Below are 13,427 nucleotides of genomic sequence, written 5' to 3'. Positions count from 1 at the left end.
CAGACAATTGAGGGTAACGTAGAAGTGATTTTCTTTACTGGACTGTAACATAGATCCAGAAGTCTAATGGACCAGCAAGTCTTCTGCTCATCCCCTCTCTATCAGGTACATGTGTGGATGAGCCAAGGCTCTGGTACAAATTAAGGAAGGACTCACCCATCAAGAGACAACTGCAAAAATTAATTGACTCAGTGAAAATGTTTCGAATTATTAGAAATTCAGATGTACCTAAAGCCCATATTCCACTCTCCTGGAAAGTCAGTGTTTCCCACGTCTAAACGAATGTGCTGGATTATTCCCCATCAAAATGTTAGTTTGGGTCAACAAGGGTCCACATTCCCGTGGAATGGCTTTACGCTCTATTTAACAAGTATTTATTGTGTGCCTTGTGGGGTTTAGTTGAGCACGGCCATCTCATTCCTATGACCTCCTATATTTTGATCATTCATCAAATGTTTATTGAGTGTTCATGATCTGCAAAGCCCTGAAATGGGCATGGGAGGACAGCAAAGCGAATGTCTAATTTTGTAGTAAAGATAAGGCTTAAACCTCCGTCTGGTCCATTCGCTGTCTCACTGTTTTTAAACACCAAGATGGGAGACATCAGTGCTTCCTCCTAGGCCCCCTCTCCTTCTTGCTTTTCTAGGTGTTTGGAGGAGAGAGAGATGGGATGGACTGGGGAGTGGAGCCCCAGCTTCCCTGAACCCAGCCAGAAAAAAGAAAGAAATGCTAAAAAAAAAAAAAAAAAAAAAAAAAGCAAGCAAGCAAGCTGCTGTCCTGGCCACTTTGGAAACCCAGGCCCCAGTATTCAACCATGATGACAACACAGGGCACCACCCCCAAGTGCTGTCTGGTGTTCCAGAGGCACTTCAACGTGATTTATAATTTTGCACAGCTATTGATCTGGTTCATCACTCAAAGCCAAACAGGCACATTCAGGGTTGGAGTGAACAGGCAGCTTTCTCCGGGCAGACAGTTTGTTCCTGGCGGTCTTTCCTGACAGTTCACCGAAGGGGAAACCAATTTGCTGCAGCTCTGGTCAAAATGTTAACCACTTCAAGCATCGTGGCACCGCGTTGGCCTCTTCCGTTTGCAAACTCTTTCCTTTGTCATTGTAGTTTGACGTTATGCTTGAACTTTTTAATTTTAATCAGAGTAACTGCACGTGGGGTGGTCATGGCTTGTCGCATGGTCTTTCTAGAAAAATATGGGGGCTGCCGGCAATTGGGGGAGGAATGAGTAGCTTTTATTTACACGCGCCTGGTTCAGTTGTCTGTCCCTAGCATGTTGTATGTGTTCCTAATGCATGCGTTTCACTTCCACTCGGGTAAAAAGAAGGTCAGATTTCTTTCAAACGTTGCTGCATTTGTCATGTCTCCATATCCTAATGCTTCCATAAATCCAGTCTCTGCATTATGTGGAATATCAGTCGTGGGTTTAAGTTTGCACATGACGTTGAGGACAGACAGATGGAAGGTAAGCTAGGAAACAATTTAGAAGTGGAGGGGTACACCTCCCGTTCGGTGTAAGGGTTCAGTTCGCTTAGAGCCAGGGAAGCCCTAATATAGACAGGCTGGTGGTGATACCTGATTAGGAAATGTCTGCACTGAAATCATTTAGGTGTGCTTGTCACTGACCACTGGCTTTTAATCCTTTCTTTTCTTTTTCATGTTTAAAGCCTGGATAGCTTATTTGGTATCCAGACCCTCACGTTTTCTGATTTTGCAACTGGGCATGTATAAAGCCGACCTGGCCTCCTTGGAACTGAACCTTCCACACGCATGTGTAGAACTAGCTGTCGAGTTCTGGGGGAGTTTTCTCTGGTTGTATGGAGTAGCACAAGGACACTGTTTTGTTAAGGACTGCATTCTTACATGATGGGTCTGTGTGTAGTTTGACACGCCCACAACCCTAAAAGCATAGTAGACATTATCCCCCAAACAGCAAACTGTCTCTAGCTCCTCCATACTCCCCCAGGCAAATGTGGACTTTTCAATATTTACAAATCCGTGTTGAAAAGCAAGATGGGCTCCAAATCCGTTGGGAAAGAACGACATTTAAAACTAATATGGAAGTCATGTAGCGTAACTTGGATCTGGTGCTCCTCCGCATAACCCGTGGGGTGGTTTTCTGGTTAGTGGCCTATTATTAGCTGGATGCTGATGATAATTATTTTCAGGTGACTCTGGCAGCCAACGGAAAGTCCGCCGACTGCGGAGTCGAGGAAGAACCGTGGAAACGTGAAAAATAAGGATGTGACTCTCAGCAAATTTTTGAACAAACTCCCCAGCGTATCTTATGGTAAAAAGAGAATATAAACAAGCTGTCTTTAAAAAGGAAAAAAAAAATGCACCTATTTCTGTGTTTACTTAATCTGCTAGCCAAGGCTTCGAGGATCTGTTGTGAGTCAGTGATAGGCGCGGTGCTGTGTCTTTGCCAAGTGATGCTTTGTAACTGCCTCATTTTCTCACTTGTATTATTGTCTGAACGGAGAGTGCTGGAGGAATCAGTTTGAATTGAAGACACATTCTTGCCAGCTTCCCTTTGCTCTCTAAATGCAGAGTCTCGGAAGCTCTTTTCCCAGGGGACATGACTAAAGTGATGTGGTACACTCCGGGGACTTGGGATAAAGGGCAGACACCCAGAGTGTGATTCCTTCAAGTGTTCTCTGTGCTTCTGCTTTGTTATGCACAAGAGGTTCTGTTAGAAGCCTCTAGACATAATTCTCTTGAAATGTCTCGTAGAGTTTGCCCATGTGTTGATTAAAAGCAAATCCCTGTCTTCAGGAACTCTCAGAATCTATCTTCTGTGTACTCTTTCAACTAAATATTTCAAAGAGAATGGTAGTGGGAACCGTGTTCTTCAAGGCAGCTGATTACGGAACCCACTGAGTTTCTGCTCTGCCCTATCCGGTCTGGGGAAATAATCACTGAAATTTCAAAGTAGGTTTCATAATTTGCTCTCAATTTGATAATGGATTAGGATGTAATTTGCATATGGCCGCTGTACATATTGACGAAAGTAAGAGAACACAGCCAACGTAAACTTTAACCAGATTCCAATATTCAAATTCGTTTGTGTTTGGTTTGCATTCACCTGGCAGAGTGAAATCAAGTGAGATGATTTGATTGATGCTTTACTTTCTTTGTTTCAGCCGTAAAATTCTTCTTTGGATTTCTAACAAAAAAAAAGGACATTTTTTTTAATCGGCAAATTATTTTAGTTACAGTCTCATTAACCTAGAAGGCTGAATCATTCGACTCGCCTCACACGTGGAGGACAGTTACGTTGGCTGCGCCTCTTAATACCATCTCTCGATAAAAAACAAAACATCGTCATTGATCTAACATGTAGAAAGCTTTCTGTTGTAGTCTCTCAAAGCACAATAAAACTAGTTACAGGGCACAGTTGAAAGCAGAGCCAATCTGCTTCCCAGTCTTCTCTGTAGTAAGGAACAGAAAACAAACATGTGCAAAATCCTATAAAGGTGGCATTCCCATGGCAAAGTCAAGGCAGCCTTGAGCCATGAAATGGGAGCAAATGATGGCTCCTCACAATTTCACAGATGGCGTCTTCAAGGCTGTCACGGTTTGAGGGAGTAAATAACATAAGTGGATTAGCACCGTGCCTTGTATGCCATTGGCACCCAATGAATCCTGATGATGGATCGTGCAAACTAAACTTGTCAGTTTCTCTACTATCATTTTCTGTTGAATAACTCACAGTATTTTCCTAAGGTTGCAGGCTTTGGGAGTTTGCTGGTAACTTGAACATGAATCACCGAGAAATAAGTACATTTGACTGACTGCGAGGAGCGTGTAGAATCTTGGTCCACACGTAGGAGTCAGGTGGTCATCAGAGACCAGCAGATGGGTGCTGGGGTACACACTAATAGTCGTAGGGTGCAAATGCTCTGAGAAGAGGTCGTGTATATAGACATCACATACCCTTTATTACCTATTCCTGGTGACTTTTCTCTTCCAAACCAGACACCTTTGGAACTTGCAAGAGACGTAAGATTCCAATTGCTTTTGTCTCTCAAACCCTTGTTGTTTTTAGATAAGGATCATTGTTTGAGCAGTATTAAGCAGCTTTATGCCTTTTTTTTTCTTTTTAATGTTATTGGTCTTCATTTTCATTAGATGGACAGTTAATTGGGTCGCCAAGGACGTGCTGAAACGTAGTAGTGGACAGTGCATCCTTTACAGCAGATATTGTGGGTCAAGGGGACAGTTCCTGGATTTAGCTGTGAAACTGTTATGGATTGTCTTTAAGTGGTGCTCCCAAGAGCTTTTTGATGGTGAAGAGAAGGATCTAGGCAAGGCACTGAGGAGTTTGTGGGTTTTGCTGTTTAAGGCCAGCTTAGCACTTGTACATGTTGACATGTTTCTCAAAAGAGTGGTCTTGGGATCGTCTTCCCAAGACTCCGCTCAATGTCTTCCTGCTTTGCTTTGTCTTCCTAGTTATCCTATAAATATATAAGGGGACAATGTGTTCAGAAGAAACAAGGTGTACAGCTTAACAAAACAGGTTTTTCTGGTTTTAGACTACCTGTAATAAGTTTCACAAGAACATACTTAGGAAATCACTTTCATCTGGAAATTCACATCATATTTAAACTGAATAATCTGTCAAATTCAGGACTAACCCGAAAATCCAGGATGTATGTAGAGCTGACGTATGACTGTGTTCTCTATTTTTTTAGGTCTCATTCATTCTTCTTATGCCATGCCCATTTGGGCTTCCTTTGGCCAGCATGAGTGCCATAAACAGAACAAACAGATCCAGAGTATACCTCTAAGAACCTTTTTCTAAGTAAGATACGTATAATCTTTCCGTTATATGCACAGATTTATATTAATAGGTTCAACACAGATATAAATGCTTGTAACAGTTATTAATATTTGATGATGCATAAGTTATATACAGACACAACAGGCCAGATCCATACACTGCAACCCATAAGGTCTGTAAGTCAGGGCTTTGGCAACACCATTTTGTTACAGACTCATTCACTCTTTTTAGGAATCCGAATCATTTTGAGAGAAAATCAACTGAACAGACTTTCATCCTCCCCTTTTTAATTTTTGCCCACTGGGAAACCCAAGTAGAATTACCATTTGATTACCAACTACAGTTCAATGAGCTAAATCCAGTCAGCAGGAAGAATGGCTTATCTCTCAAGCTGAGGCTTTACCTTAGGTCTTTGAGGATGTGCCTCCCGTGCAGAGCATCAAAGAATCAAGGCAATCATCTAGATCGCATAGATCCTCAATAAAGGTCTTCAGGTAATAAAATCTGAACCAAGTAGATGCCAGATTCAATTCTTTATTTCCTATTGGGTGTGGAAACACAGCCCGTAGTCTCATTGCCTGAAGTTACCTTGTCCCGTAAAAGAAAAGTATTAGCTTCTCCTCTGCAACTGTTGGTCAGCCGAAAGAAAGGGTGCCAAACGCCTCACTCCTGGATTTAGACTGGTGGAAACTGAGAAGGGCTTAGGGGAAATTCAATTTATGGGGAGATGTATTCCTGGTAGGAAATATCAGGAATCCCAATGACTGAGTAGTGGGCCTCAGGTCATTTCCAACCTTGCATGGGGAAGTATGGCACTTGCAAGCGTGTCTAGTCAAGAAACCCTTCCGGAGTTGGGTAACTCATGTACTGGCTCCCTGAAGGGAAACCCAATCCTGCCATGTTTTTGCAAATACCACACTTCCTTTGCTTCTCAAGAGCAAATGTTATGGTACAATATTGTACTTTTGTCAGAATCAAGGAATCTGTCTGTGCTATAGTTTCCCATGAAATACGGCAGTAAGTCCAAATCAGTACGCACATGCTCAGAGAGAATTTTTCCATGGTTCAGACTCTTGATGAGAAGGTCTTTGCAGCTCTTGCTTGACTTGATGGCCAAAAGGGCTCAGCAGTTACACCCAATGGAGGTGGCTCTTCTTCCTTGCTTTTTGAGTCTTGGGGCCATACAGTTGTCTAGGTTGCTGGTATTGCTTTCCTTATTCTCCAAATAAATTCATTCCAAGGCAAGAAAAAGGACCAATGAGATTTTTTTTCCGGTTATTGTCATACACACTCTTGGACTTTTAGGGTCACGCTAAGTGTACTCTTTGTCCCCTTCACCTATTTTGCCCATCCCCCCACTCACCTCTCCTCTGGCAACCAGCAGTTTGTTCTCTATATTCAAGAGTCTGGCTTTTTCATTTGCCTCTTCTTATCTTTGTTCCTTTGTTTTGTTTCTTAAATTCCACATACGAGTGAAAGCATCTGGTATTTGTCTCTCTGACAGGCTTACTTCACTTAGCTTTACATCCCCTCTAAAGATTAAGTTTAAGCAAAGAGCCTGAAGGAATTCTGAAGTGAGAGTTTTGTACATCTACCTGTCAGAGATTCACAGCCTCAGGCTCTCTGGTACTTTCTGGCTGAAATCTAGAATAAGGGCCACCGAGTGCCAACCTGGGCAGGCCCTATAGGCAGACTGTTCTCTTTAGGTGAAGCGAGTCCAAAGCTGCTCATGCTATAGTTGCTTATGGTTTTCCCAAAAGGAAAACCCAACTTCCCGCTCTTCCTTCTCCTTTCTCATTCCTCTCTTTAGCAGGCATCGTTGCTGCTTAAGAGACAATTTGGTAACAGACCACATGTTAGTGCAAGAGTTGGTTCTAGAAAAGATGACAAGGAATCTTAATTGCATACTATCTCGTTTCATAGCCTAGCATGGTGAATTCACATAATGACGTAGGGAGGCTGAGAAATAATGCCGTTGGGTACAAGAAACATTTGACTTAGACTCTGCCAGCTTTTAGCTGTGTAACTTAGACAAGTCGCCTCATGCCCAAGCCTCATTCCTTCCCATACGTAAAGTGAGGGGGTTGGATTAAGTGATTAAAACTCTCTTCAAGCCCTAAGAATCCATGATATGATGATCTCTGCTTTAATTTCTTTTTTTCAAGAGGCTTACTGCTAGAAAGTATGACTTGCTTATATTTTAAGTCAGAGTGGCCCACAATAAGGAATAATCAATTTGGATCGTTTTTCATCCCCTTGGGGCAATACTAAATTCAAGCCTCTCTCTTCATTTGATGTTTTACAACAAGCTTGGAAGTTGGCCACGTTAAACCATAGTTTGGTGTTTTGGGATACAAACAGACATCCTTTGACTGCCCTTTTGCCTAACTCACTGTCTTAGTAGAAGTAGTGATTCAGCCCAAAGCAAACTGCTGCCACAGGGGTAGGGCGAGTCCAGAGCCTCAACGCAGGGCCTTAGATCATTCCCACTATAGCAACAGAGGCCACTCCGAACCCAAAACACACAGTTTTCTGCACACCGTCCTAATTGCCAACCCAGTATGGGAATCTGGGAGCCTTTGGCAAATAAACTTGAACACCCTTAGGAAATTTGGTGCAAGACTTATACAGTAACAGCAACTGTCTGTCAATACCTTCCCTCCCTGCCTGTACGCAGACATGCACAGCCCAGCACAGGCTGAGCCTGGGCCAAGTCCTTTCTCTGCAGGGATATTTGAATTCATTTTCAAATGGTCGTCTTGGTTGGTTTTTATCATGGGCCTCCCATCAAAGCTAGAGAAGCTCTATCTTACAAGAGTGGAGTTGTGCTGGTTATCATTGTGCCCTTCCATGCCTGAGGGGTTTCTAGGGCAGATAAAATGCATGGTCTGTCTGCAAGGTGCATGCCACCAGCATGGCTTTTGAACACCTTCTTGCACTTTCTGGTACTGCTGCAATGGGCCCCTGCTTTCATCCTTGCTCTGAGCCCAAACTCCTGCTAAATATGGAATAGGTTTGGTATTTACTTGATTGCCAGAGAAGCCCCGCTTTTTAGGTTTGGGGAAGCAAGACATAAATGTAGGATGGAAAGGACTGGGTTAGGGTCTTCGTTGTTTTTTGTTTGTTTGTTTGTTTGTTTGTTTTTTGGGTGCAGAAGACCCGAAGCAAGGACAGCAAGACAAAGGCTAGTTCTCCACTGACCCATAGAAAAACCTATAGACAAGCAAGAGAAGCCCACAAATTCTTACTTCATTCACTCAAATTATATCCTAAATAATTACTGATGGGTTTTTTTTTTTTTCTATGTTCAGCCTGGCTTCACCTTCCTACCGCCAGACCAAGTATCCATTTTGAGATTTTTAAAGTTCTTCTGATTGTCATACAGGGCCTTCTTGTGCTGAGACTAAACCTGGCTACTGAAACAGATCCCACTGCTTTGCAGAGTCAACGCATGATCTAGAGCATGGGTCATCACAGGTCTCCAGTCTCTCTGGAGACACCCCCAATCCCTGGGTGAGTGTTGGAACCTAACAGCCAACTGTGACCCTTGTCGTCATTCCCTGTGGAGACGGGGATGATGCCATCAGAGCCTTGCTCCTTCTGGGGCTCTCTTTCTTTCCATGGCAACCATTCAGCCTGCCTAGAAATGGCTGTTGCCTCTGGTAGGAGAGAAATACACACATTAGCCAAGGAAGCTGATCTAGCACAGCTCTGAGGTTTCTCCTCCGCGCAGCGAGTCCTCTTGAGATGTGTGATCAGGAAGTCCTCTGAGATGTGTGATCAGGAAGCAATCCGCTGGTTGCTTACTTACTACTCCAGGAGAGTAATTTTCCTTACTAGGAACTCAACCTTGGGCATCGAGATCTTTCCATAAATCACCTTAACTTCTCCCTTCTTCCTCCTCCCCCTGGGGAACCTCAGCATTGCATTCCCATGTTGCACAACACAGATCAGATTATCTGGTCGCTCTAGAGATTTGTATATAAAAGACTACTTTTGTGAAGATTTTTGTATATTGTTTTTCTATTTGTTTTCTACGGCTTAAGGAGAGAACTGGCAAACTGTGAATCTAATTTGATCTTGCTGCCAGCAGATATATTTTGGCTTCCTGGTAAGAACCGATATTACCGGGGACAATTCATTGTCTTTCCATTGCCCTGTGATCAATATTGCACCCCACTCACGAATTCCTCCAGCCCAATCTTACGTTCTTTTTTAAACAAATCGCTGGGCTTCTTTGTTATTATTTATAAAGAGCATGAGGAAATGTTTTTATAGTCCTGGATATTATATGTTTAATATTGATTTAGCCTTTAATAATGTTATAGGTTTGTATCTATTCTTCATAAATCACAAAGAACTCAGTGTAGACTGAATTAATCTATTTAGTATCTGTAATTTTGCAGACAGATATTTTCTTACAGTATTTTCTATATAACCACATATGTAGAATTGTAACTAATTAGAGCACAAGACATTTCTACAGCAACTTAGAGCTATCAGTTATTTCCTGAGCATATAACCGCATTTGAAAAATTTAAGAATCCAGTCCTTCGCAATGCAATGAACAAAATGACCATAAAGAACAAGGAATCACTTCAATCCCTTAGCTGGTTAAGATACGCATTTAAACAATTAGTCTTTTAAACTTGAGGAATGGTGCTAATTCCTTATTCCTGACACCAAGCCTTGTTTTTCCAGCTAAGCGTTCAAATTTCACAAAAGTAAGAAGATGAAAAATAAGGTGATAAGAGTGGGATCATTTCTATATCAGAACTTCCCCTGCCTTCCCAATAATTTATGTCAAAATGGGCTTAGGAAAACCTTGAATAGCAGAGCTTGCGAGTGAGTGCTAGGAAGCAAATCACGACAGATTTGTTGCAGTTCCTTCTTGCCAAGCAAATTGGTAGTAAATGTCACATTGTTATGTGAATTGAGCACATATTTTTAAGAAAAAGGTTATTAGTACCAGCTATGAAGCAATACTCTTAATCACCGGGGCTGGAGGTGGGAGCTTAGAGTCACACTGCAATTGTTTAAAAGAAGCCCAGGTAGATTCTGTCCTCAGGTGAATAACAATCTATGTAATTTTCCCCAAAAGGCAAATCGGTAGCCACTGCAAAGACAAGGGGGTCTTCCTTCTGCCAAACACACTTTCTGATATGGTTGTAGGGCTAGTATTTTTGCCACGTTTTAAAAAGATAGTCAACTCCATAGAAAGTGTACTGGTATATATTTGAAGCTGTTCCTCAATAAGCAAACAGATTAGAAGTGCCCTCAACTGGCAATGATTGTATCTGTGATTTTCAAGTACAAGATAGCTGTTCAAAGCATGAAGTTCTTGTGTGTATACAGTAACACTTGGTTCGCGCATGAAGAACAGTGCCTATGCACTTTGTGTAGCTATAATGTAGGTATCTATGTGTAATTTCAGTGAAATTGGTGTATAGATGTATTTTAATTTAATTTAAATGTTATTTTTGGCTATTCATCTAAATGCAGTAGACATGTTGATTGGTGTTTTGAAAACCCTTCTTTTCCCTCTTAGATAACTAGTGAATCGCTTCTCCTCTTTTTAAATGTGATTTAGGGGTATGTATCAGTGAAGAACTTCTCTATGAATCCTTTGTACCAATGACTGTGTGAAAGTCTGGGTGTCTAGCATCTTTGTAAATACGCAGTTCAGAGCAAGGGAGGGTTGGACGTGTGTCATGATTCTTAGTGAAAGGTCATCTGACGTCTGTCTAATGCATGGTGATTGCAGCTGTGGAGCTTTTGATGATCTAGGCTTAAGTAGGTTTAGAATGAGGACATTTATCTACAGCCCTCCTTTGCTTGGTGTATTGGACTCAGAGAGACAAAAGGTTAGTCTGCTTATGTGCATGCTAGCTAGCATCCTGTCCTTAGGTAAAGGTCTGCCTCTCTGGTTGCCAAATACTGATCATGATTCTCATGACTTAGAGGTTCTGAAGAACCTTGTCCCCCTTGGTTTCTTGAGTCAGGTTAACTAACTGCCATGTAGGCAAAACCCCACAGAAGCACAGTTCTGGTAGTAAACTGCACAGGTGTCCATAGAAAGAGCACTAGAGGCCCAGGAATGGTCAGTATATAGCTTTGGGGTTGCAGAAAGGCAACTGATGAAGCACAGATCCCACAGATGTGAAGGAGTATGACCTCTACCTAATAGGCTCTGTGTGCATGTTTTGAGTGATTGACGACGAGACTAACTAATGCAAATATACACTTGCTTCCTAAAACACACATTCTGTCTAATTACCACTACGTGGAATGCCGTAGCATTGAAAGTTCCTGTAACTCCTTTCCTCCTCCGCAAGGACAGAGAAAAATGGCCACGTGCAGCTGGGGACACCGAGTGCCCCTCTCTTCTCACAAAAAGGCGTGACGCCTGCATGATCCTGTGAGGGCACAGAGCACATTAATTTTCGGTGGCTTCTCCAATGATTGGAGTGAGGGGATACAGATGGTGGAACAGGCACATTTTTCTTGGAAAATGTGGCCTCTTCAACTCCTGTCAGATTCTGGATGGAAACCCCACTGAAAGAAAGCTAGCCTTTAGGCGGGGTTTCCTCTGGAGATGCTTGTGTGTCCAGAATGAAAGATAAGAATAATTGTTTCCCTCAACTTCACAATCCCCACTGGTCTAAAGTCATGTAGCCCAGAGCATTGATAGCACACAGGCATTTAAAGACTAATGAATGAAAAAAGATAAAAAAACTTCAACTAATTTTGGGGTTATTTCTTCAGTATGGTACTAGGAGATGCCTTGTTGGCAAAGCACATTTGGGGTAGTTGAGATCTTTCGTTTTCACCTTGAGCTTTCTTACCATGTGGACTGATTACTGTAACATTTCATGTGTAAAATAACTGGATATTCTTTATATACTGGAAGCAATCTGTGAATCCAATATTTCACTAAGTGTTTTAACTTTTGTGTATATATCTCTCATCAATAAATGTGGATTCTGATTTCTCTTGGTCATTGCGTCTCCTTCAGTTCCCATTTTAAACTAGTGTTGCTTCCATAGTGAGGGTCTCCAGTGTTCCTTTTGGAAAAACTGTGGACTGAAAAGTACAGTGTCCAAATGAATACTTTCCAGAATGTGTAGATATGTAGCGGAGTCACATCTTCCCTAAAGTTAGTGAGGTGGACAAAAATGGGATGTAATCTAAATTTTCCCTTGTGAATCACTTAATGTGGGCTATCTCCCAAATCTCGGGGCTTGATACAAGGTTTACTTCTCAGTCACGTGGAAAGCTCATCACAAGTTGCCTTTGAAGGACTCTGCTGTGAGCCGTCTTCACTGAGGGAGTCTGGGAGAGACTTCATATCCACGTTTCTGCAGGTGCCAAATCCAGGAGGAAGGGAACATGGCAGATGTTACAGAGTCTTGAAGCTTCCTCCCAAATGTCATGGACCTCACTCCTGTTCATAGTTCAGTGACCAGAGCAAGTCACAGGGTTCTTTTTTTTTTTTTATTAAAGATTTTATTTATTTATTTGAGAGAGAGAGAATGAGAGATAGAGAGCACGAGAGGGAAGAGGGTCAGAGGGAGAAGCAGACTCCCCGCCAAGCAGGGAGCCCGATGCGGGACTCGATCCCGGGACTCCAGGATCATGACCTGAGCCGAAGGCAGTCGCTTAACCAACTGAGCCACCCAGGCGCCCCGCAAGTCACAGGGTTCTACCTAACCTCAAAGGGGCAGGGAAGTGCAACCATACCAGGGGCCCAGGAAGAAAACTGGAAAGAGTTGGTGAATAGCTCTGGTGACTATCGGACCATAAAGAGTCCTTAAATCATTCATAAAGGCTAATATGTGAACAAATCATCTTTCAATAAGTCTAACTGCACGTTTTTCTCTAGTACTGGAAAAATCATTGCTATGGCGGTAAGTAGCAAGCATTTGGCAGTCATGTTGTAGAAATAAAATGCATGGTCTTCAAAGGTAGGACCGGGCTCAGCATAATGAGATTCTCACACAGTGAAAGGTGTATGTATAGGAATGGAGGCCCACCAAGAAAATGGCAGGTTTTTTTGACACGCGGGGCACCTGCCTACTGAATAGAATGGTTTAGATTAATTGAATTATTCTCTCTCATTCTTTTTTGGGGGTGAAAGGAAGCAAATATTTTAAGTAAGTGAAATAGATAGACATGATACACCCCAATTCTTTTTATGAATGTCAGCAATTTCTTTAAACTGCTGGTGAAAATGGACATTTCCTTTTAAAACACATTTTTCCTTCTTCCCTGGGAGTCAAGTATATATCACATCACATCCATCTTCAAAATGTTATTAAAATCTTATTTACAGAAAATATGCTTGTCAGTAAGTTTCCGGGCTGCCATTTTGTTTTAAGATAGCAAAGAGCCACAAATCACAGCTGAGGTAAACATAACACTTTAGTATGGATAGGATTTGTTTGGTCCTTCGAAATAGGACAGAGGCAGAGAGAGACTTGACTTTGCTTGCTCAGGGAGTATGATCCCCATGTTCTAATTTCTTACCCTCTCTTCTGGAGCAGAAGTGTTTAATCCATCCATTGTCATCGTGACAGTGTAATGTTGCTTTTACTTACCACTGCAAAACATATATGTACATAATTATTATATAT

The 13,427-nt window shown here is 42.1% G+C and overlaps 1 protein-coding gene across 9 annotated transcripts in view; it reads left to right on the top strand.

Moving 5' to 3' along the window:
* SLC1A2 (solute carrier family 1 member 2) overlaps positions 1-11,785 on the top strand; it is a 142,847-nt gene extending 131,062 nt beyond the window's left edge. For all 9 annotated transcript variants that reach the window (XM_027578366.2, XM_027578372.2, XM_027578371.2 and 6 more), the window contains one exon: positions 2,180-11,785. In XM_027578366.2, coding sequence (XP_027434167.1) covers positions 2,180-2,251 — 72 coding nt within the window. In that variant the 3' untranslated portion in view covers positions 2,252-11,785. The remainder of the gene's footprint in view (positions 1-2,179) is intronic.
* Positions 11,786-13,427: the final 1,642 nt, after the last annotated feature.

Source organism: Zalophus californianus, chromosome 11 (genome assembly GCF_009762305.2).
Source record: "Zalophus californianus isolate mZalCal1 chromosome 11, mZalCal1.pri.v2, whole genome shotgun sequence".
Lineage (NCBI taxonomy): Eukaryota > Metazoa > Chordata > Mammalia > Carnivora > Otariidae > Zalophus > Zalophus californianus.
This window is presented reverse-complemented; position numbering and strand designations above follow the sequence as displayed.